Raw genomic sequence first — 13,737 nt, 5'->3', positions numbered from 1 at the left:
CAGGGCTGGGTAATATTTGAAATGTTTCAGTACTATTGCCAATGATACCTGACACCTTAATAGGAGAAATATAAGCATGTTTTTCTACAAACCCTTTTTTTCCCCCCATTTAACAAAAGAAGCCAAACTTGTCAAATGTTAAACACGAGCAGCTGTAGAACTCTGCCCAAACAGAATGAATTAATATTTGCAATTTTTATAATTAAATCAAACTCGAAGTTGCTCGAAGTAAACGAGACTACAAATCTGGCCGTGACATTCAATACCAACTTTCTGTACTTAATACTCAGTGGTTCAGACATTTTGATTAACCAAAAAAGTTTTGGGATTCATTACCCAACCTTAATAACTAAACTATTTTTAAATAAATAGATACACTTTTTTATTTTTATTATTATTATTATTATTATTATTATTTTTTACAACTGGCAGCAGTACCATCACCACCACATTTCAGTCAAAACAAAAGAAACAGGGAGTCAGTTTCAGGAACGTTTTTGGTATGTTTTTTAATAAATTAACGTTCATTCAAAATACAGTGCCAAAGGAATATGATGCAGCCAAACATGCTAGTAAGGTTTGTCATGAAGCACCTGTGCTCATGTTTTTAAGGTAGAAGGAAGACCCCTTCCTTCCCCAACCCGCCCTCTCCACTACTGCTAGCAGTTGCTGGGGCCAATTACCATAGCAACAGCCGTGGGCCAGCCCTCTCCTCTCGCAACCAATCAGCAGCAAGATTCCTCAATATTCACTCGAGAAAAATTTTATCTGATAAGAAAATGGATATCTACCCACAATCACACTACAGTAATGTCTGATATTAAATTAAAAAAAAGACACTAATACAAAATAGACCTGGTTATTTTCCCCACACTAAAACAGTTGTCTTTTAAACGTATGAAAAATATATATTTTACTATATATAGATATATATATATATATATTTCAGCAGCTTGGAAATAAAAAATAAAATAAAATGCATGAGCCCGAAACCTATGAGAGTGGAGTTGTGTGTATTTGCAGAAACGCTCGTGGAAAGAAAAACAAAGTATCATGATGATGTGACAGTGGATGGAGTGAGGTGTAAACTGCTAGCTGTGTGGAAGACCTGTGTGCAAACAGACTGACAGACAGGCTGCGGAGGCGCTATAGTGGAGTCAGGGTGGAGGACCGAGCGGTGAGGGAGGAGAGGTGATGGGTGACCGGACCTGCAGTCACCTTCTTTTAAACCCTCTCCGCCTCTCACGTTTTCCCCCCCGTCAGCCCTCCCACCCCTCCCGAAAACCACGGCCCCTGTTCCTCTCGTCTGCGGGGCCTTTTGAAGAAAGAGATGGATCCTGTTTTTTAATTTTTTTTTTTTTTTTTTTTTTTTTTTAAAAGGACCACTCTAAAATCTATCTTTGGAGTATTAAATACTTGCACCTGTAAGCTTTTAAAGGTGGTTTGTATTTTGCTCATTTGTGGAGGACAGTAGTAGTCTGGATTCCCTGTAGTTACAATGGAGATCCAGAACCACAGCAACAAAACCTGTCTAAAGAGCTGCAAGCAGGTAAAATGCTGGTAAAATGCTGGTAAAATATGAAAGTGGCTGGTAGATTTCAAACACAAAATAATGATTTACTATGAAGTGGCTGGTGAATTTGAACATTTATCTGTCAGTGGCTGGTAGATGTTCACATTTTAAAGTTAATTAATTTCCCACCCTGGCTGCAACTAACGATGATTTTCATTATTGATGAATTATTTGGTCTATAAAAATGTCAGAAAATAGTAAAAAAAATATTAAAAGAATAAAATAAATAAATATCCATCACAAGTTACCACAGTTGAAATCGATGTCTTCAAATCGCTTGTTGTTTTGTCCAACCAACAGTCCACAACTCAAAAAGGAAAAATCATCAAATCCTCACATTTGAGAAGCTGGAACCAGAAAATGTTTGACATTTTTGTTTGAAAAATGACAAATTATTCTATCAACTCATCGACTACTTGTTTCAGCTCTACATTTGAGTGATTTCTAAAAGCTAAAATGACAACAACACACATTCTCTAGTTCCAGTTTCTCAAATGTGACAATCTGTTTAAGATCATTATAAATTTGAAGACTTTTTGGATTCTGGACTGTTGGACTGACAAATCAAGCTATTTAAAAGATGTGAGCTTGGGCTTTGGGAACTTGTGGAGGGCACTTTCGACTTTCCTGACATTTTATAGACAAAGCATTAACCAATTAATTAGAAAAATTGTGGACAGATAAATCCTCCAAGCAAATAATCTTTAGATGCAGCTCAAGTCAAAACATATTATGACCTCGGAAATAGTATTTATATAGCATCTGTATGTTTTTCTTGTGAGACACGAACATTTACAGGATTTTTAAACAGTCCACTTACTGGAAATTTTCCCAAACTTTGACCCACATTTCATGGACCATGTGCTACCAATTTTTTGTTAAACTACCATTTCCAAGGTCAGTAATGAACATTCAAGGTCAATATCAAAACAGGCATTAAAACTTTTCAAACCACTCCTGCTACTTTATCGACTGATCTATATGTTCAGTATCTTCCAATACACATCTTTCACGTTGTGCCGTCACCTCGTTGTAGTGCCAAAGCTCCACCAGAAAGTAGCACATTTAGTGAAGAGGAGTGGTTTAAGAAGTTTCTACATATCATTTTGATACTTTTATTTTTATTTATTTTTTTATTGCTGTGAATCAAAGCTGACTGACTGATCTGCTGTCCTCGGCTACAACTTTTCAAGCCTACAGGGAATGTTTCTGATACTCTAATGATAGATTTTCAGTGGCGTATTCCTTTATCAGTGGTGAGAGAAGAGAAAAAGAGGAGAGAGGGAAGCCACAATCGGAGGGGAGGCTGGGAGATTTTGGTACAGTTGCCATTGTTATTCCAAGAAGGTTTACCAGTTAAGTGCATCATCACCCTCATCATCACAAAAATCAGTTGACGTTTAGATTATCACATTGTAGAAACAGTATGACAGACTTGTAATAATATCTAATAGATGTCACAACTGACAAAATAAGAAGGGGGGAAAAAAAGAACCAAAAACCAGAAGTTTTCAGATTACTAGTATTTTTAAGGGCGTCTTTTTCCTCTCCAAGCTTGTTTAAGGCTGCATTGTTCATCAGTAACAGCTGTAGCTAATGCAAGCCTCCAAAGTCCAGAGATCCCTCCACAACACAGATAACGTCAAACCCTTTCATATGTCAGAGATCTGATCTGCCCCCCCCCCACCCCCTTTTCATGTTCATCCCTCAGCATTACATATTCCTGGTTCAGTCAGCGAGGTAGGGGAGGGGAGCTTAAGAGCTATACGGGAGGGTCACCAGCTCCCCGTCCACCTCAAACTCCTCGGCTCCGTCGGGGGAGAAGAGGTAGGTTGGGGGTTTCCAGGGGGACTCCTCCAGGCAGGAGGGGTACAGCTTCCCCACCGCACAGCGGAAGTCCTTGCCCAGATCCCAAAGCACGCGTTCGGACACGGGCTGCCGCAGGTACCAGCGGTCCAGCTCCATGTCGTACTGATAGATAGCGTACTTGGCGCGCTCGTTCATGTGCGTTTCACGCATGAAAATGCACAGTGAGTTGAGCAGCACCACTGCCCGCACGCATGGGTCCGAGTAGCGCTTGGCAGGGATGTTGGCGGCCAGGCGCCACTCGTTCTTGTTAACATCATAGATCTCCACGGTGACAGAGGAGCCGTCGATGGTGCTCGTGGGCATGCGGATGCCAGAGTTGCTGACCACGTGGAGGCCGCCGATGTAGAAAATGAGGTCACCAAAGGCAGCTGCAGAGGCGAAACAGCGGCTGGTTTTGCGCATGGCCATCTCCACCCAGGTGTCCGCTCGGGGGAAGTAGCAGTACATCAGGTCGTGGGTCATCACGTAGATGCAGTCGTGCGCCACCACAGACGTGCTCCAGTTCCAGGCGAAGGGCAGGGGGCTCATCATGCTCCACTCGTCCTTCTCGCAGTCGTAGCGCTCCACCGTGCGCTTGTTCAGCTCTCCTCCAACATTATCTCCCCCGATTGCATAGATGTAGCCCTCGCAGAACACCAGCGAGGGTTTGATTCGGGCACACATCATGGGGGTTTTGGGTACCCAGGCGTTCTGCTGGGCATCAAACCAGAAGAAGCTATCGACCGAGCGGAAGACCGCCTGTAACTTGCCACTCTTGCCGTGGTTGGTGATAGAGTTTTTGAGAGGGATCTGTCCACCGGCAATGAACACATCGTTGTCTGGTGTAACGAGGGTCCCCACCTTCTGCAGGTCTCCTGGGGGGTTGCTGAGTTTGTAAACTTTCTCTGCCTGTGGGCTGTAACACACTACCGTAGTAGGCAAGGATCCAGACATTACATATCCATCGCCCTGCGTTTCTGACATGGCCTCCATGAAGATCAGCATCTCTTCCTTGGTCATGCCTAACCGAGGTTTGAAGAACTTGGGCATGGACTTGTAGAGGCCCTGCACCACCACAGACTTGTCGTTGGGTGGCAGACCTTGGAACCAGGCGCGCTGCGTCACCTCAGACAGTGCGTCGATGCGGATCTGACTGAGCACAGAGGACAGGTGCTGCGAGCGTGCCTCCATGTTATACTCCAACCACAGCATGGCCGCCTCGCGCACCGTCTCCTCCTTCTCCACATTGAGGTTGTCGCTACTCAGGACGTCTATCAACAGCTCGTGGGAGAGCTGAAGGAAGGCCTCCTGCCTGTAGACCACGGGGAACTTGTGCTCCACCATGCGCTTAGCGCTCTGCTTTAGCTCACTGCAACTGAACAGGTCGCCGATGCTCAGCATGCGGACACAGTTCTCAGCATTTATCTTCTTCACCAGATAGTCTCTGCACTGCAGCAAGACATCCTCCACCTGAATGGGACAGACGACAAGTAATGACAGAGGTCTGTCAGACAAAAAACATTTCTTTTTGCATCAAGGTACACAGCTACAAAAGTAGAACACCACCACCAGTGTGTAGATATTTATTTATATTTGTGACTTTAATTTAAGAAATTTACATGAGCATAGTAATTTAAAGATGTAAATAACTAAATGCTGGCTTCGTAGTAGCCAAAGTAACTAGAAGACTAGACAATCTTACAATACAAGCTTACCATGTTTTTTTAGATGGCTACTAGGACACTCAATGTTTCTTGAAATTAATATTTAAAAAGGATAAGGCTGTCGTTACTCTATATGTATGTGTTAGTCCGTCTCTCAATACTTTTCTCAATTCCCTACCCTGTCTGTGGCTCTAGACAGGCTTTAGATACACACACAATACTTGTTAGTAGATACATTAATTGTTGGTTTTGGTCTTTTCATGAGCTTTGTTGACAGTTAAAAAAATAAAAATAGTCCTTTAAGGGTGACAGGACGACTTGAAGTGTTTGCACAGACCTGGAGGAAGCAGGCGGTCTCATAGAGCGGCTCCACGGTGCTGTCGCTTATGGCCAGGTTGCCCGTGTAGGCGTAGGTGATGATGATCTGCAGGGTGGCAGGGTCCACATTCCTCAGGTGGACGTGGGTCTGTTTGCTCTCACTGAGGCCACTCATGAACATTGCCCTGCAGGAACAAGAAGACAACAACGCAGGGTCAGCAGTCGACACATCAACACAATAGCTATTGAATAAGGAAGCTAACTACTAGATTTCACACTGATTAAGATTCACTAATGTGTCCATAAAGATAAGAGATTTTTTAATCAGCTGCTCCAACAACCCAAGGTTCACCTATCTCACCTATGTCTTGTCAGAAGTACATGCAGGATTTTGTTGCACCCTTGGTGTGTCAAGCCTGTGTTGTGTTCACTGTGTTGTTTCAGCATGAATTAACCAGGTCAGATTTCTACTGTACTTGGCAAATACAAACCAGTTTTTGCTAGTGAAACTGGATCCATGGCAATTGTAACATCACTTTCAGATATATTTTTGTGCGGCAGCGTGAAAGAGATAAAAGCCAGTGGTGAAAAGTTAATGACAAACAAAATGAATGCAGTAACCCCAAGAGCAAAAAGCCAAAACCAAACTAATAACTTTAGTATCATCATAATCATTATTGTTTGGCAGATTGGAACAGACACAAGCCACAGTGAAGACTGGACCAGTATTTATTTGGATTCTATTTTAATTTTAAACTGTTCAGACCACAAAATCCCCATTAATTATATATTAAATCCATAGCTTATTACTTCTTATCTGCAAATATCTTGAGTTTCTGGTTAACTTTTTGTAATCAACAAAGACCTGACTTCATAATAAACCCACGAGACAGGTCAACTTCTTAGTGTACAGTGAGCGATGAAACTTCAACTTCAGTTTTATTAATAAACAGAGCCCCCTAATGACAGTTGGCCACTTGCCAAAGTGGCTTTAAAAACAACAAACAAACAGACAAAGTTACCAGCCAGAATCAGGGTACCTGTAATTGGCTGTTGCTGGAATGCATGTCCCAAATCCTTCGAAAAGCAAAATCCAATGTAAACTGAATGTTACTGAATACGATCTAGAGCTGAGTGTATCTGTATCATACTGATATGGTGATATGACCCCAGATGTTTTCTGGGATTTTGGATATTAGAATATTGTGATACATTCGGGGGAAATCATTTGAAAAGCTACTAGGATGGCAAAGTACCAATTATTTTCATTATTTATTCATCTGCTGATGTTTGGTCAATAAAATGTCAGAAAATAGCGAGAAAGTCCCAAGATATTCAAGTTACTATCAGAGGACGAAGAAAACCAGCAAATATTTACTTTTGAGAGGCTGGTACCCAGTGAATGTGTGGCATTTGTGCTTTAAAAAATTACTTACAAGATAAATTGATTGCAAAAGTATTGCCAATTGATCGTTCCAGCTATAAAAGCTACATTACAGTTAAATGACAGTGTGAAATGAAACAGTAAATGCCACCTTTTCTTCTTTTGGAAACTATTTATCAGGTTTAATACTGTGACATTGTTCACAGGGGTATTGACTCAGAGCTATCATTTGTTTTTGTCTAAACTGACATATAGCAAACAACACTAGAAGTATTCTTGGTCTCAAAGAGCAGGATTGAATACCACTGGTTTTTGGAGCAGATGTTACTGCAGACTTGATACTTGACACGCTGATTAAAATGTCCACCAACCCAGTTTCCTAATACTAAATGACAGAAAGTGACAGTCAACACCTGTCTGGAAGGCTAACGGTGCACAGTTTAGCTCCAGCTGGGCTTCTCTCTGCTCCGACTCCCATGTTGCTGCAGCCTTGGCGGGCCGCCTACACTTCCACGTTGTCATTCATCAGAGCTCTGAGTGAGTCAGAGCCTCTTTAACCTCTTTCCCCACATCGATTTCTCACATTTCATGCACATGTAGAACTGTTATTGAACTGGTAATTTTAATTTATTATAGTTTAAAGTGTTTTTTCATCGTTTGCATTTAGATTTTCTGAGTTTGAGTTTCTGTCGGTGGAACCATCTACTTGGTGGTCATCACTGCCCATGGTAACTACGCAATTCTTCTTTTGTTTATTCCACAGAAGATACAATTGCTGCTGAGGAATGTACAAACACATCACTTCTTGTGTGCCAAATAATTTTTCTTGGTAAACAGCTCCAAGGGAAGGGTTCTGAACAATCATGTAAAAACCAAATCAATTTATTTCTATACCCTCAAGTAGATTAAAATAGGCAGACTGAGATTCTAAAAAGGTGCTTCAGTGTTAAATAGTGCTGAAACTTTTAGCCCATGAATCCATTTCTTAATCGAAAGGCGATAAATCTACACCGATTTTGATAATCAATCAATCATTAAAGTCCTTTATCGAGGAAAAATGTCAAATGTGCTGCTTCCTGCTCCTCAAATGTGAGGATTTGCTGCCATATTCTCTTTAATATTAATGTAAATCATTATTGTAAATTCTTATTAAAATGAATTTCCTTTGGGTTTTGGATTAGAGCTAAAACAGTTAGTTAATCGATTAGTTGATCAAAAATTAACCTGCAACAATTTAGATGATTTTTTTCAAGCAAAAATGTTACGATTAAATGAAAACAGACAGATTAGTCAATGACAAAAATATCTGCCACTTGCAAATCTACTCTAACAGTAATTTGTCTGCAAAACAGTTCTGCCCTCCTGTTTGGGGGTTTTGGGTGTGTGACTGTGTTGCTCGCAGCAGGGGCTGAACCTGCCAGGCTGTATTACGCAACCCTGCAAGCATACCCATACACCCCCTCCCTCTTTTTCTTCCCCTTTCTCCCCATCTCTCACCAAGACCTACGTGACCAGACTTTCCCCTCCAAACACGAGCTCTCTCCAGTCTCACGGTGCCCCCTTTCCCTGGAGTGAGGCGCGTGAGGAGAGGCAACAGACAGAAAAAGAGGGAAGGAGAAGCGGTGTAGAGGAAGCGCTGCGACACCTCTGAACCCTGGAGGGGAAAATGCTTTGCATGTTCGCACCAGATAACGAGTGCGTGGGAAACAGTGGGGAAGATCGCAGAGAGGTGGGTGTGAGAGAGGCATCGAGTTGTTGGGACCTTTTCTTGGAATGCATGTGCGAGTGTGCAGTGTTAGAGGGAGGGAGGGGTGAGAGAGAGAGAGAGTTAGACAGGGTTTTCAAATGCAGCATGAGCTCCTGTCATTTACAGATGGACTCTTCCCAGAGCCGAGGCTTCTGCGCTGTCATATTTACCGCAGTGCACACACTTGATTATGCAGTGTTGTGCGTACAAATGAGGCCTCCCGAGGGCCTAGAGGGATACGTCTGTAGAACTACAGGTTAGAGGTTGCTTCATTTGTTCCATGAGAAACACATCAGATGGAATAACCGGTGAACCCCAGCTTTCACGGAAAAACACCATCCCCTTGTTTTTCACCCTCCATGTATAGAGTGGGTAACGCTTGCTCTACGATGTGGCGTATTATTAATTGTAATTGCAGGAGGTGAGCTCTTACAGGCATAACAACCGCGCTACATAATGACAGTGTACCTACACCTCATCACAATCAGACTGAGGGGAATAACTGCTGTCTTTGAAACACAAAAGCCCAACACTGTATGGTGCATTGAAACTGTAGGAGACAAATTTTAGAAGAGCTATAGCACACAAAACACAATCAGCCTGAGGTTGTTAAAAACAGAAATCCCCACATACAACATGACTTATTCCATGCCCTGAGCACTGGGCTGACAACGGTGTGGCACACTCACCTGAAATAGGAGCTACATGTGGCCAGGACCATCTTGTGACATGGGAACTCCGTGTCCTCCACCAGCAGCACAATGTCAGTCAGTAATTTCTGTTCGTAAAAGAACTTGAGCTGCTCCAGCAGGGAGACAGCGTAGTCCGTGTTGACCGGCCTACGCTCACTGAGATCCGACATGGTTGCATCCCATGAATCACGCCCCAGTTTTGAAAAGTCACACGGCCGGCAGAACCGGACTCAAGCCAACCAGGAGAAAAAAAGTATTCTTAAAAGATTAAAAGAGATAAGCGGTGGGCAGGGGGGGGGCAGCACTTCAACACCTCCACTTGGGCCAGTGGAGGTGTTCAACTCCTGCGTGGAAAAATCTGCTGTTTCCTCTGCTGAAGATGAGCTGAAAGGTGAGATGAGATGGTTGTGATGCTGTGGCTACCAAGTGTCACAGTCTGGACTCCAGTGGAAGGGGTCCTGGATAAGGAAGGGGCGGTTTCCCTCAAGGATCTTTCTGTTGTCTGAGGTCATGCAGTGAGGCACTGGGGACCGGAGGTAGAGGGAGAGCACGACAACTGTCACAACACTGCTACATCAGTGCTTATCTGAAAAACACAGGAGGAAAAACAAAAAGAGCAATGATGAGTCTATAATCCATGGAAACTAGCAGTTAAGAAGAAAATAACTCCTATTAAATCTTTTAACTCTCTTTATCCCTCTCATTTCCTTTTTCTTTGGGCATGTCAGAGCAGCAAACATCCTGAAACCAGCATTTTCAACAACAACACGGTCTCCCTTTGCGGGTCACCTGCTGCCATCTCTCCCTCCACCATACCCTCCCTTCATCCCTCGCTTCCAGAAATTGCAGTGACAGTTGGCAACTAGAGAGCCTGAATGCAACGGATAGCAAGTAAAAAGCTACTTCATCCATACTCTGGTTTACGTGCTACAGTGCAGAACCTGATTACGCCACAACAGACTTTCCCTTCAGTATTTAACTGCCAAACTAGGGACCCATTTCACAAGAGCATCATAAGGCTATCATGATCTTAGTCCCATTTTAAGTATATGGGCTTCAGTCATCTTAGTCTTAAAATGCTTTTGGGAAACAGGGCCCAGATCTTTCTGTCTGCCATGATGCCACTATGGTATATCCTAGTGAATATCATTATGCATAGTTTGCAAAACACTGTGCTTCAGATGGTTCTTTCCATGGCTATACATGATTCAGACAGCGCTGCATTTGTGGTCAAGAAGTTGCCATGTTTTGTAAAATGCTATAGAGATTCATACTTTGTGGTACTTATGTCTAAAATGGCCCTCAATATTGGGACCAAAACTCAAACTTTCCACCTTCATTCAATTATGGCTTTTCTGACTATGATCCTTTGCAGGTAAAGACAAAACAATGCTTATATGGCCATTTCAAATGCAGAGTACTGTCCTCATTAGGTAACATGAGGACATTACGGTCCATGAAGATTAAGTGCAACTGACTTTAGAAAGAGCCCTGCGGTAAAGTTGGTCAGATAATAAAAAAGGCCAAGAGTAAAAATGTATTGTTTCAATCAAGCTAACAAAAACACATCATGCTTTTGGCTGTAAGACTTGAGCCCCACTGCTCACATCCTAAACGACTTTGGGCTTTTTGGCAGGTTACCATGACACAGAGCCATTAAGCCACGTTTACCACCAATGCCTCCACTGGCTTCAAGCAGTACAGCTTGAAGGAACATACTACTAATACTGTCGACCATAACAGTTTCAACAAAGTACTGTGGAGATAATTTATGGCAGCAGGCAAAAAAAAAAAAATACAAGGAAATGCTAATAACCTCATTGGTGTCAAGTGTTTTATCAACCTGTCAGCTGAATATCCAAGTCAATTTCAAGGTTGTGCATGGTGAATTTTACAACCATCTCCCACACCACACTGAATCAGGTCTGCTGGATGCTCATACCGGCGACCACCCGACACGACGTCTGATCGGGTGTCACCTTTTCGCCATAACACTTGTGTTGATAACACGCCCTGCGACAGCTGTCAACACGAGATTCAGGATATCTTCAATTTCCACGAGCACTGACGTTTAACGTGAGCAGCTAGCATAGCATTTTAGCGTACCAAAGCTGACATTAGCTAACGTTAGCACTAAGTTACCACATTTTAAAAAAAAAAACCTGACATGACCACACTTAAGGAGACACATGATAAATGGAATCGGTAACATTTGCTAGGCGTTAAGTTAGCTTCTAAGACGTTATTATGTGATCTAGTCTCCAAATAGTTAGGGATGCAGTGTACAACACTGTGTGCAAGCTATAGGTAGATGTTAGCCAGCTTGCACCATCGGTCATTGCATGGCACATCCTTCACATAACGTTAGGCCATCGACACACATCATCTTCAAAAGCACCAGCTTAAATAGCTGGACAGCTATCTAGCGAGCTAACGACAGCCCTTTTGCGACACATTTACCCTCAACAACATGTTAACTAACGGTTTACTTCTGGAAGTAAAGGCTGGCATTTGACGAGTGTTTGTCGTTACCGTTTTCTGGACTTGCCTCATGCTGGCTAACGTTAGCACGTTACCGTTAACCAACCAATCCACTTTCCACCATGTCCAAAACAAACCCTGCCTGCTATCTAAAACATTGCAAAGTAAAATTAGCCAGGCAGGCCTGTTGCAAAACGCATATCTCGCCGAGGCTACCTAACGCGACAAACCTTAACATCATCCCTGTAGCTTTAATTCAAAGAACACGTTCAACGAGGTGGCCATCCTCGTCTTTGATCAACCAATACACTAATCAGCTAGCTTCGATGTAATGTTATATCGCTAGCTCAAGTAGAGACACTTGCTTGATTGCCACCAGAGGCAAGTAAGCAACTTAGCTTCTACAGTTCCGGGGTAACGTAACAGTTAGCTAACGAGGTAACCCGTCTGGTGATGCGTACTGGCTGGCTGTCTAGTCAAGCGTCTGCCACCATCAGCTCGACTGTGAAATTGTTTCAGAAAGGACATGCTAGGTAAAAAAAAAAAAAACCTCTGCAGCGACCAAACTAGAGAGCGGTCATGCTGCTAGCAGACACACAGCTAAGCTAACCGCTAAAAGAGCTAAATAAACGTAAGCTAGCTACCCGACTGAACCACTTTTCAAGTTATCCGCTTCAACAACCAAAATCCAAGCTTTCTTACAGTAAGTATAGGCAGACTCCACACACTGGACCGTCGCGATGGCTTTTCTCGTCAGCAGAAAGTAAGCTCCTCAAGCCGAATTTGGACATTAAACAGTTGTGTAGAAGCGCTGAGCAGCAGACAACCTTTCAGCGCATTATAAGCGCCCGAAAGACCTGAGGCCAAATGAGGTTTACTGCGCATGCGCCAAACTAAGCTGCACATACTGCTAAAGAAAGGAACAGTGACCTCTGCTGGACAGACGGAGACACACAAACACACAAACACACAAAAAGTATGACATGAGTCCTTTATAAAAAAATAATTGATGTATTTGTGCTTTATATTGCTTTAGATTATATATTTAAATTCTACTAGGCCTACTTTTGGGCCACAAAATACATACATAAATAATTATTCTGCACCATAATTGTATTCCTGGCACTATTACAGGGCTCTGAAACAGTGTTTATGTTGGTAAAGTAAAATGAACTGAAAGTAACAGCTATCAGTTAATAAAATTTAAAAAAAAAATCGAAATAATAATAATAATAATAAAGATATTTTATTTTTTAGTGTCCGGTAAAAATGAAATGAATATTTCCAAAATCCTGGCCTAGTCTTCAGCATCTGTACATATGTTTATTTTATTGATTTAGTTTTAAAAAAAAATGTATCCGATGTATTATATCCCGTTTTTGTATCTAGGTCTGACTTACAAAACACAATGAGAAAATACACATGAATAACATTGCAGTACAAAATATTTTTAAGAAAGAAGCCAACACACCAATATAACAAAAATCAAGGAAATGTAGAAAAAATAATATTGTAATGATCGATGATACACAGTTCGTCCATGTTACTTACGTCAATGCTTTGTACTTTGAATCAAATTGAGTATGTTATGTTTGGGAAGACTTTTTTTAGGAATCAAGTCTTTGGGTTTGCCTTTTATTGCAAATAATTAGTATTTTTTTCCAAAGACAGCGAGTTTGATGTATGTATTTTGGATTTTTTCATGTTAAAACATGCGAAAATATTTTCCTGTACGTTCATATTTGTCCTGCTATTCAGTTGTGGCTCATTTGGTGACTTGATGCATCGATTATGATGTGATTATGAGCCATTGTGTGACGTTAAAGTATAGTTTTTCACCTATGCAGTGTGCTCCAAAGTGAAAATGACCATTTGGACAAAAAATAGTTATTGTTAAAATTAAATAGGTTATGTGGGATTTATTTTCACGGACTCTAGCTTTTTATTCTTCTCACTTTGGGACTTTTTTTTTTTATAATTTGAGAGTTGCACACACGTTGTTGCAAATCCGCTTACACAAAAATTACATT

The 13,737-nt window shown here is 41.9% G+C and overlaps 1 protein-coding gene across 2 annotated transcripts; it reads right to left on the bottom strand.

Moving 5' to 3' along the window:
- Positions 1 to 483: 483 nt before the first annotated feature.
- kbtbd2 (kelch repeat and BTB (POZ) domain containing 2) lies at positions 484 to 12,589 on the bottom strand. 2 transcript variants are annotated; one of them, XM_044175844.1, is made up of 4 exons: positions 12,410 to 12,589; positions 9,224 to 9,812; positions 5,423 to 5,588; positions 484 to 4,891 (listed from the first exon to the last, which is right to left on the bottom strand). In XM_044175844.1, the coding sequence occupies exons 2-4, from the start codon at positions 9,394 to 9,396 to the stop codon at positions 3,329 to 3,331; spliced, it is 1,902 nt and encodes a 633-aa protein (XP_044031779.1). In that variant the 5' UTR covers positions 9,397 to 9,812; positions 12,410 to 12,589; the 3' UTR covers positions 484 to 3,328. The 2 variants fall into 2 exon arrangements, with proteins under 2 accessions (XP_044031779.1, XP_044031780.1); XM_044175845.1 differs by lacking the exon at positions 12,410 to 12,589 and adding an exon at positions 11,043 to 12,227.
- Between the last annotated feature and the right edge of the window lie 1,148 nt (positions 12,590 to 13,737).

The sequence above is a fragment of the Siniperca chuatsi genome, linkage group LG19 (assembly GCF_020085105.1).
Source record: "Siniperca chuatsi isolate FFG_IHB_CAS linkage group LG19, ASM2008510v1, whole genome shotgun sequence".
Taxonomy (NCBI): domain Eukaryota; kingdom Metazoa; phylum Chordata; class Actinopteri; order Centrarchiformes; family Sinipercidae; genus Siniperca; species Siniperca chuatsi.
Note: the sequence above shows the minus strand (reverse complement) of the source record. Positions and strands in the feature narration are given on the sequence as shown.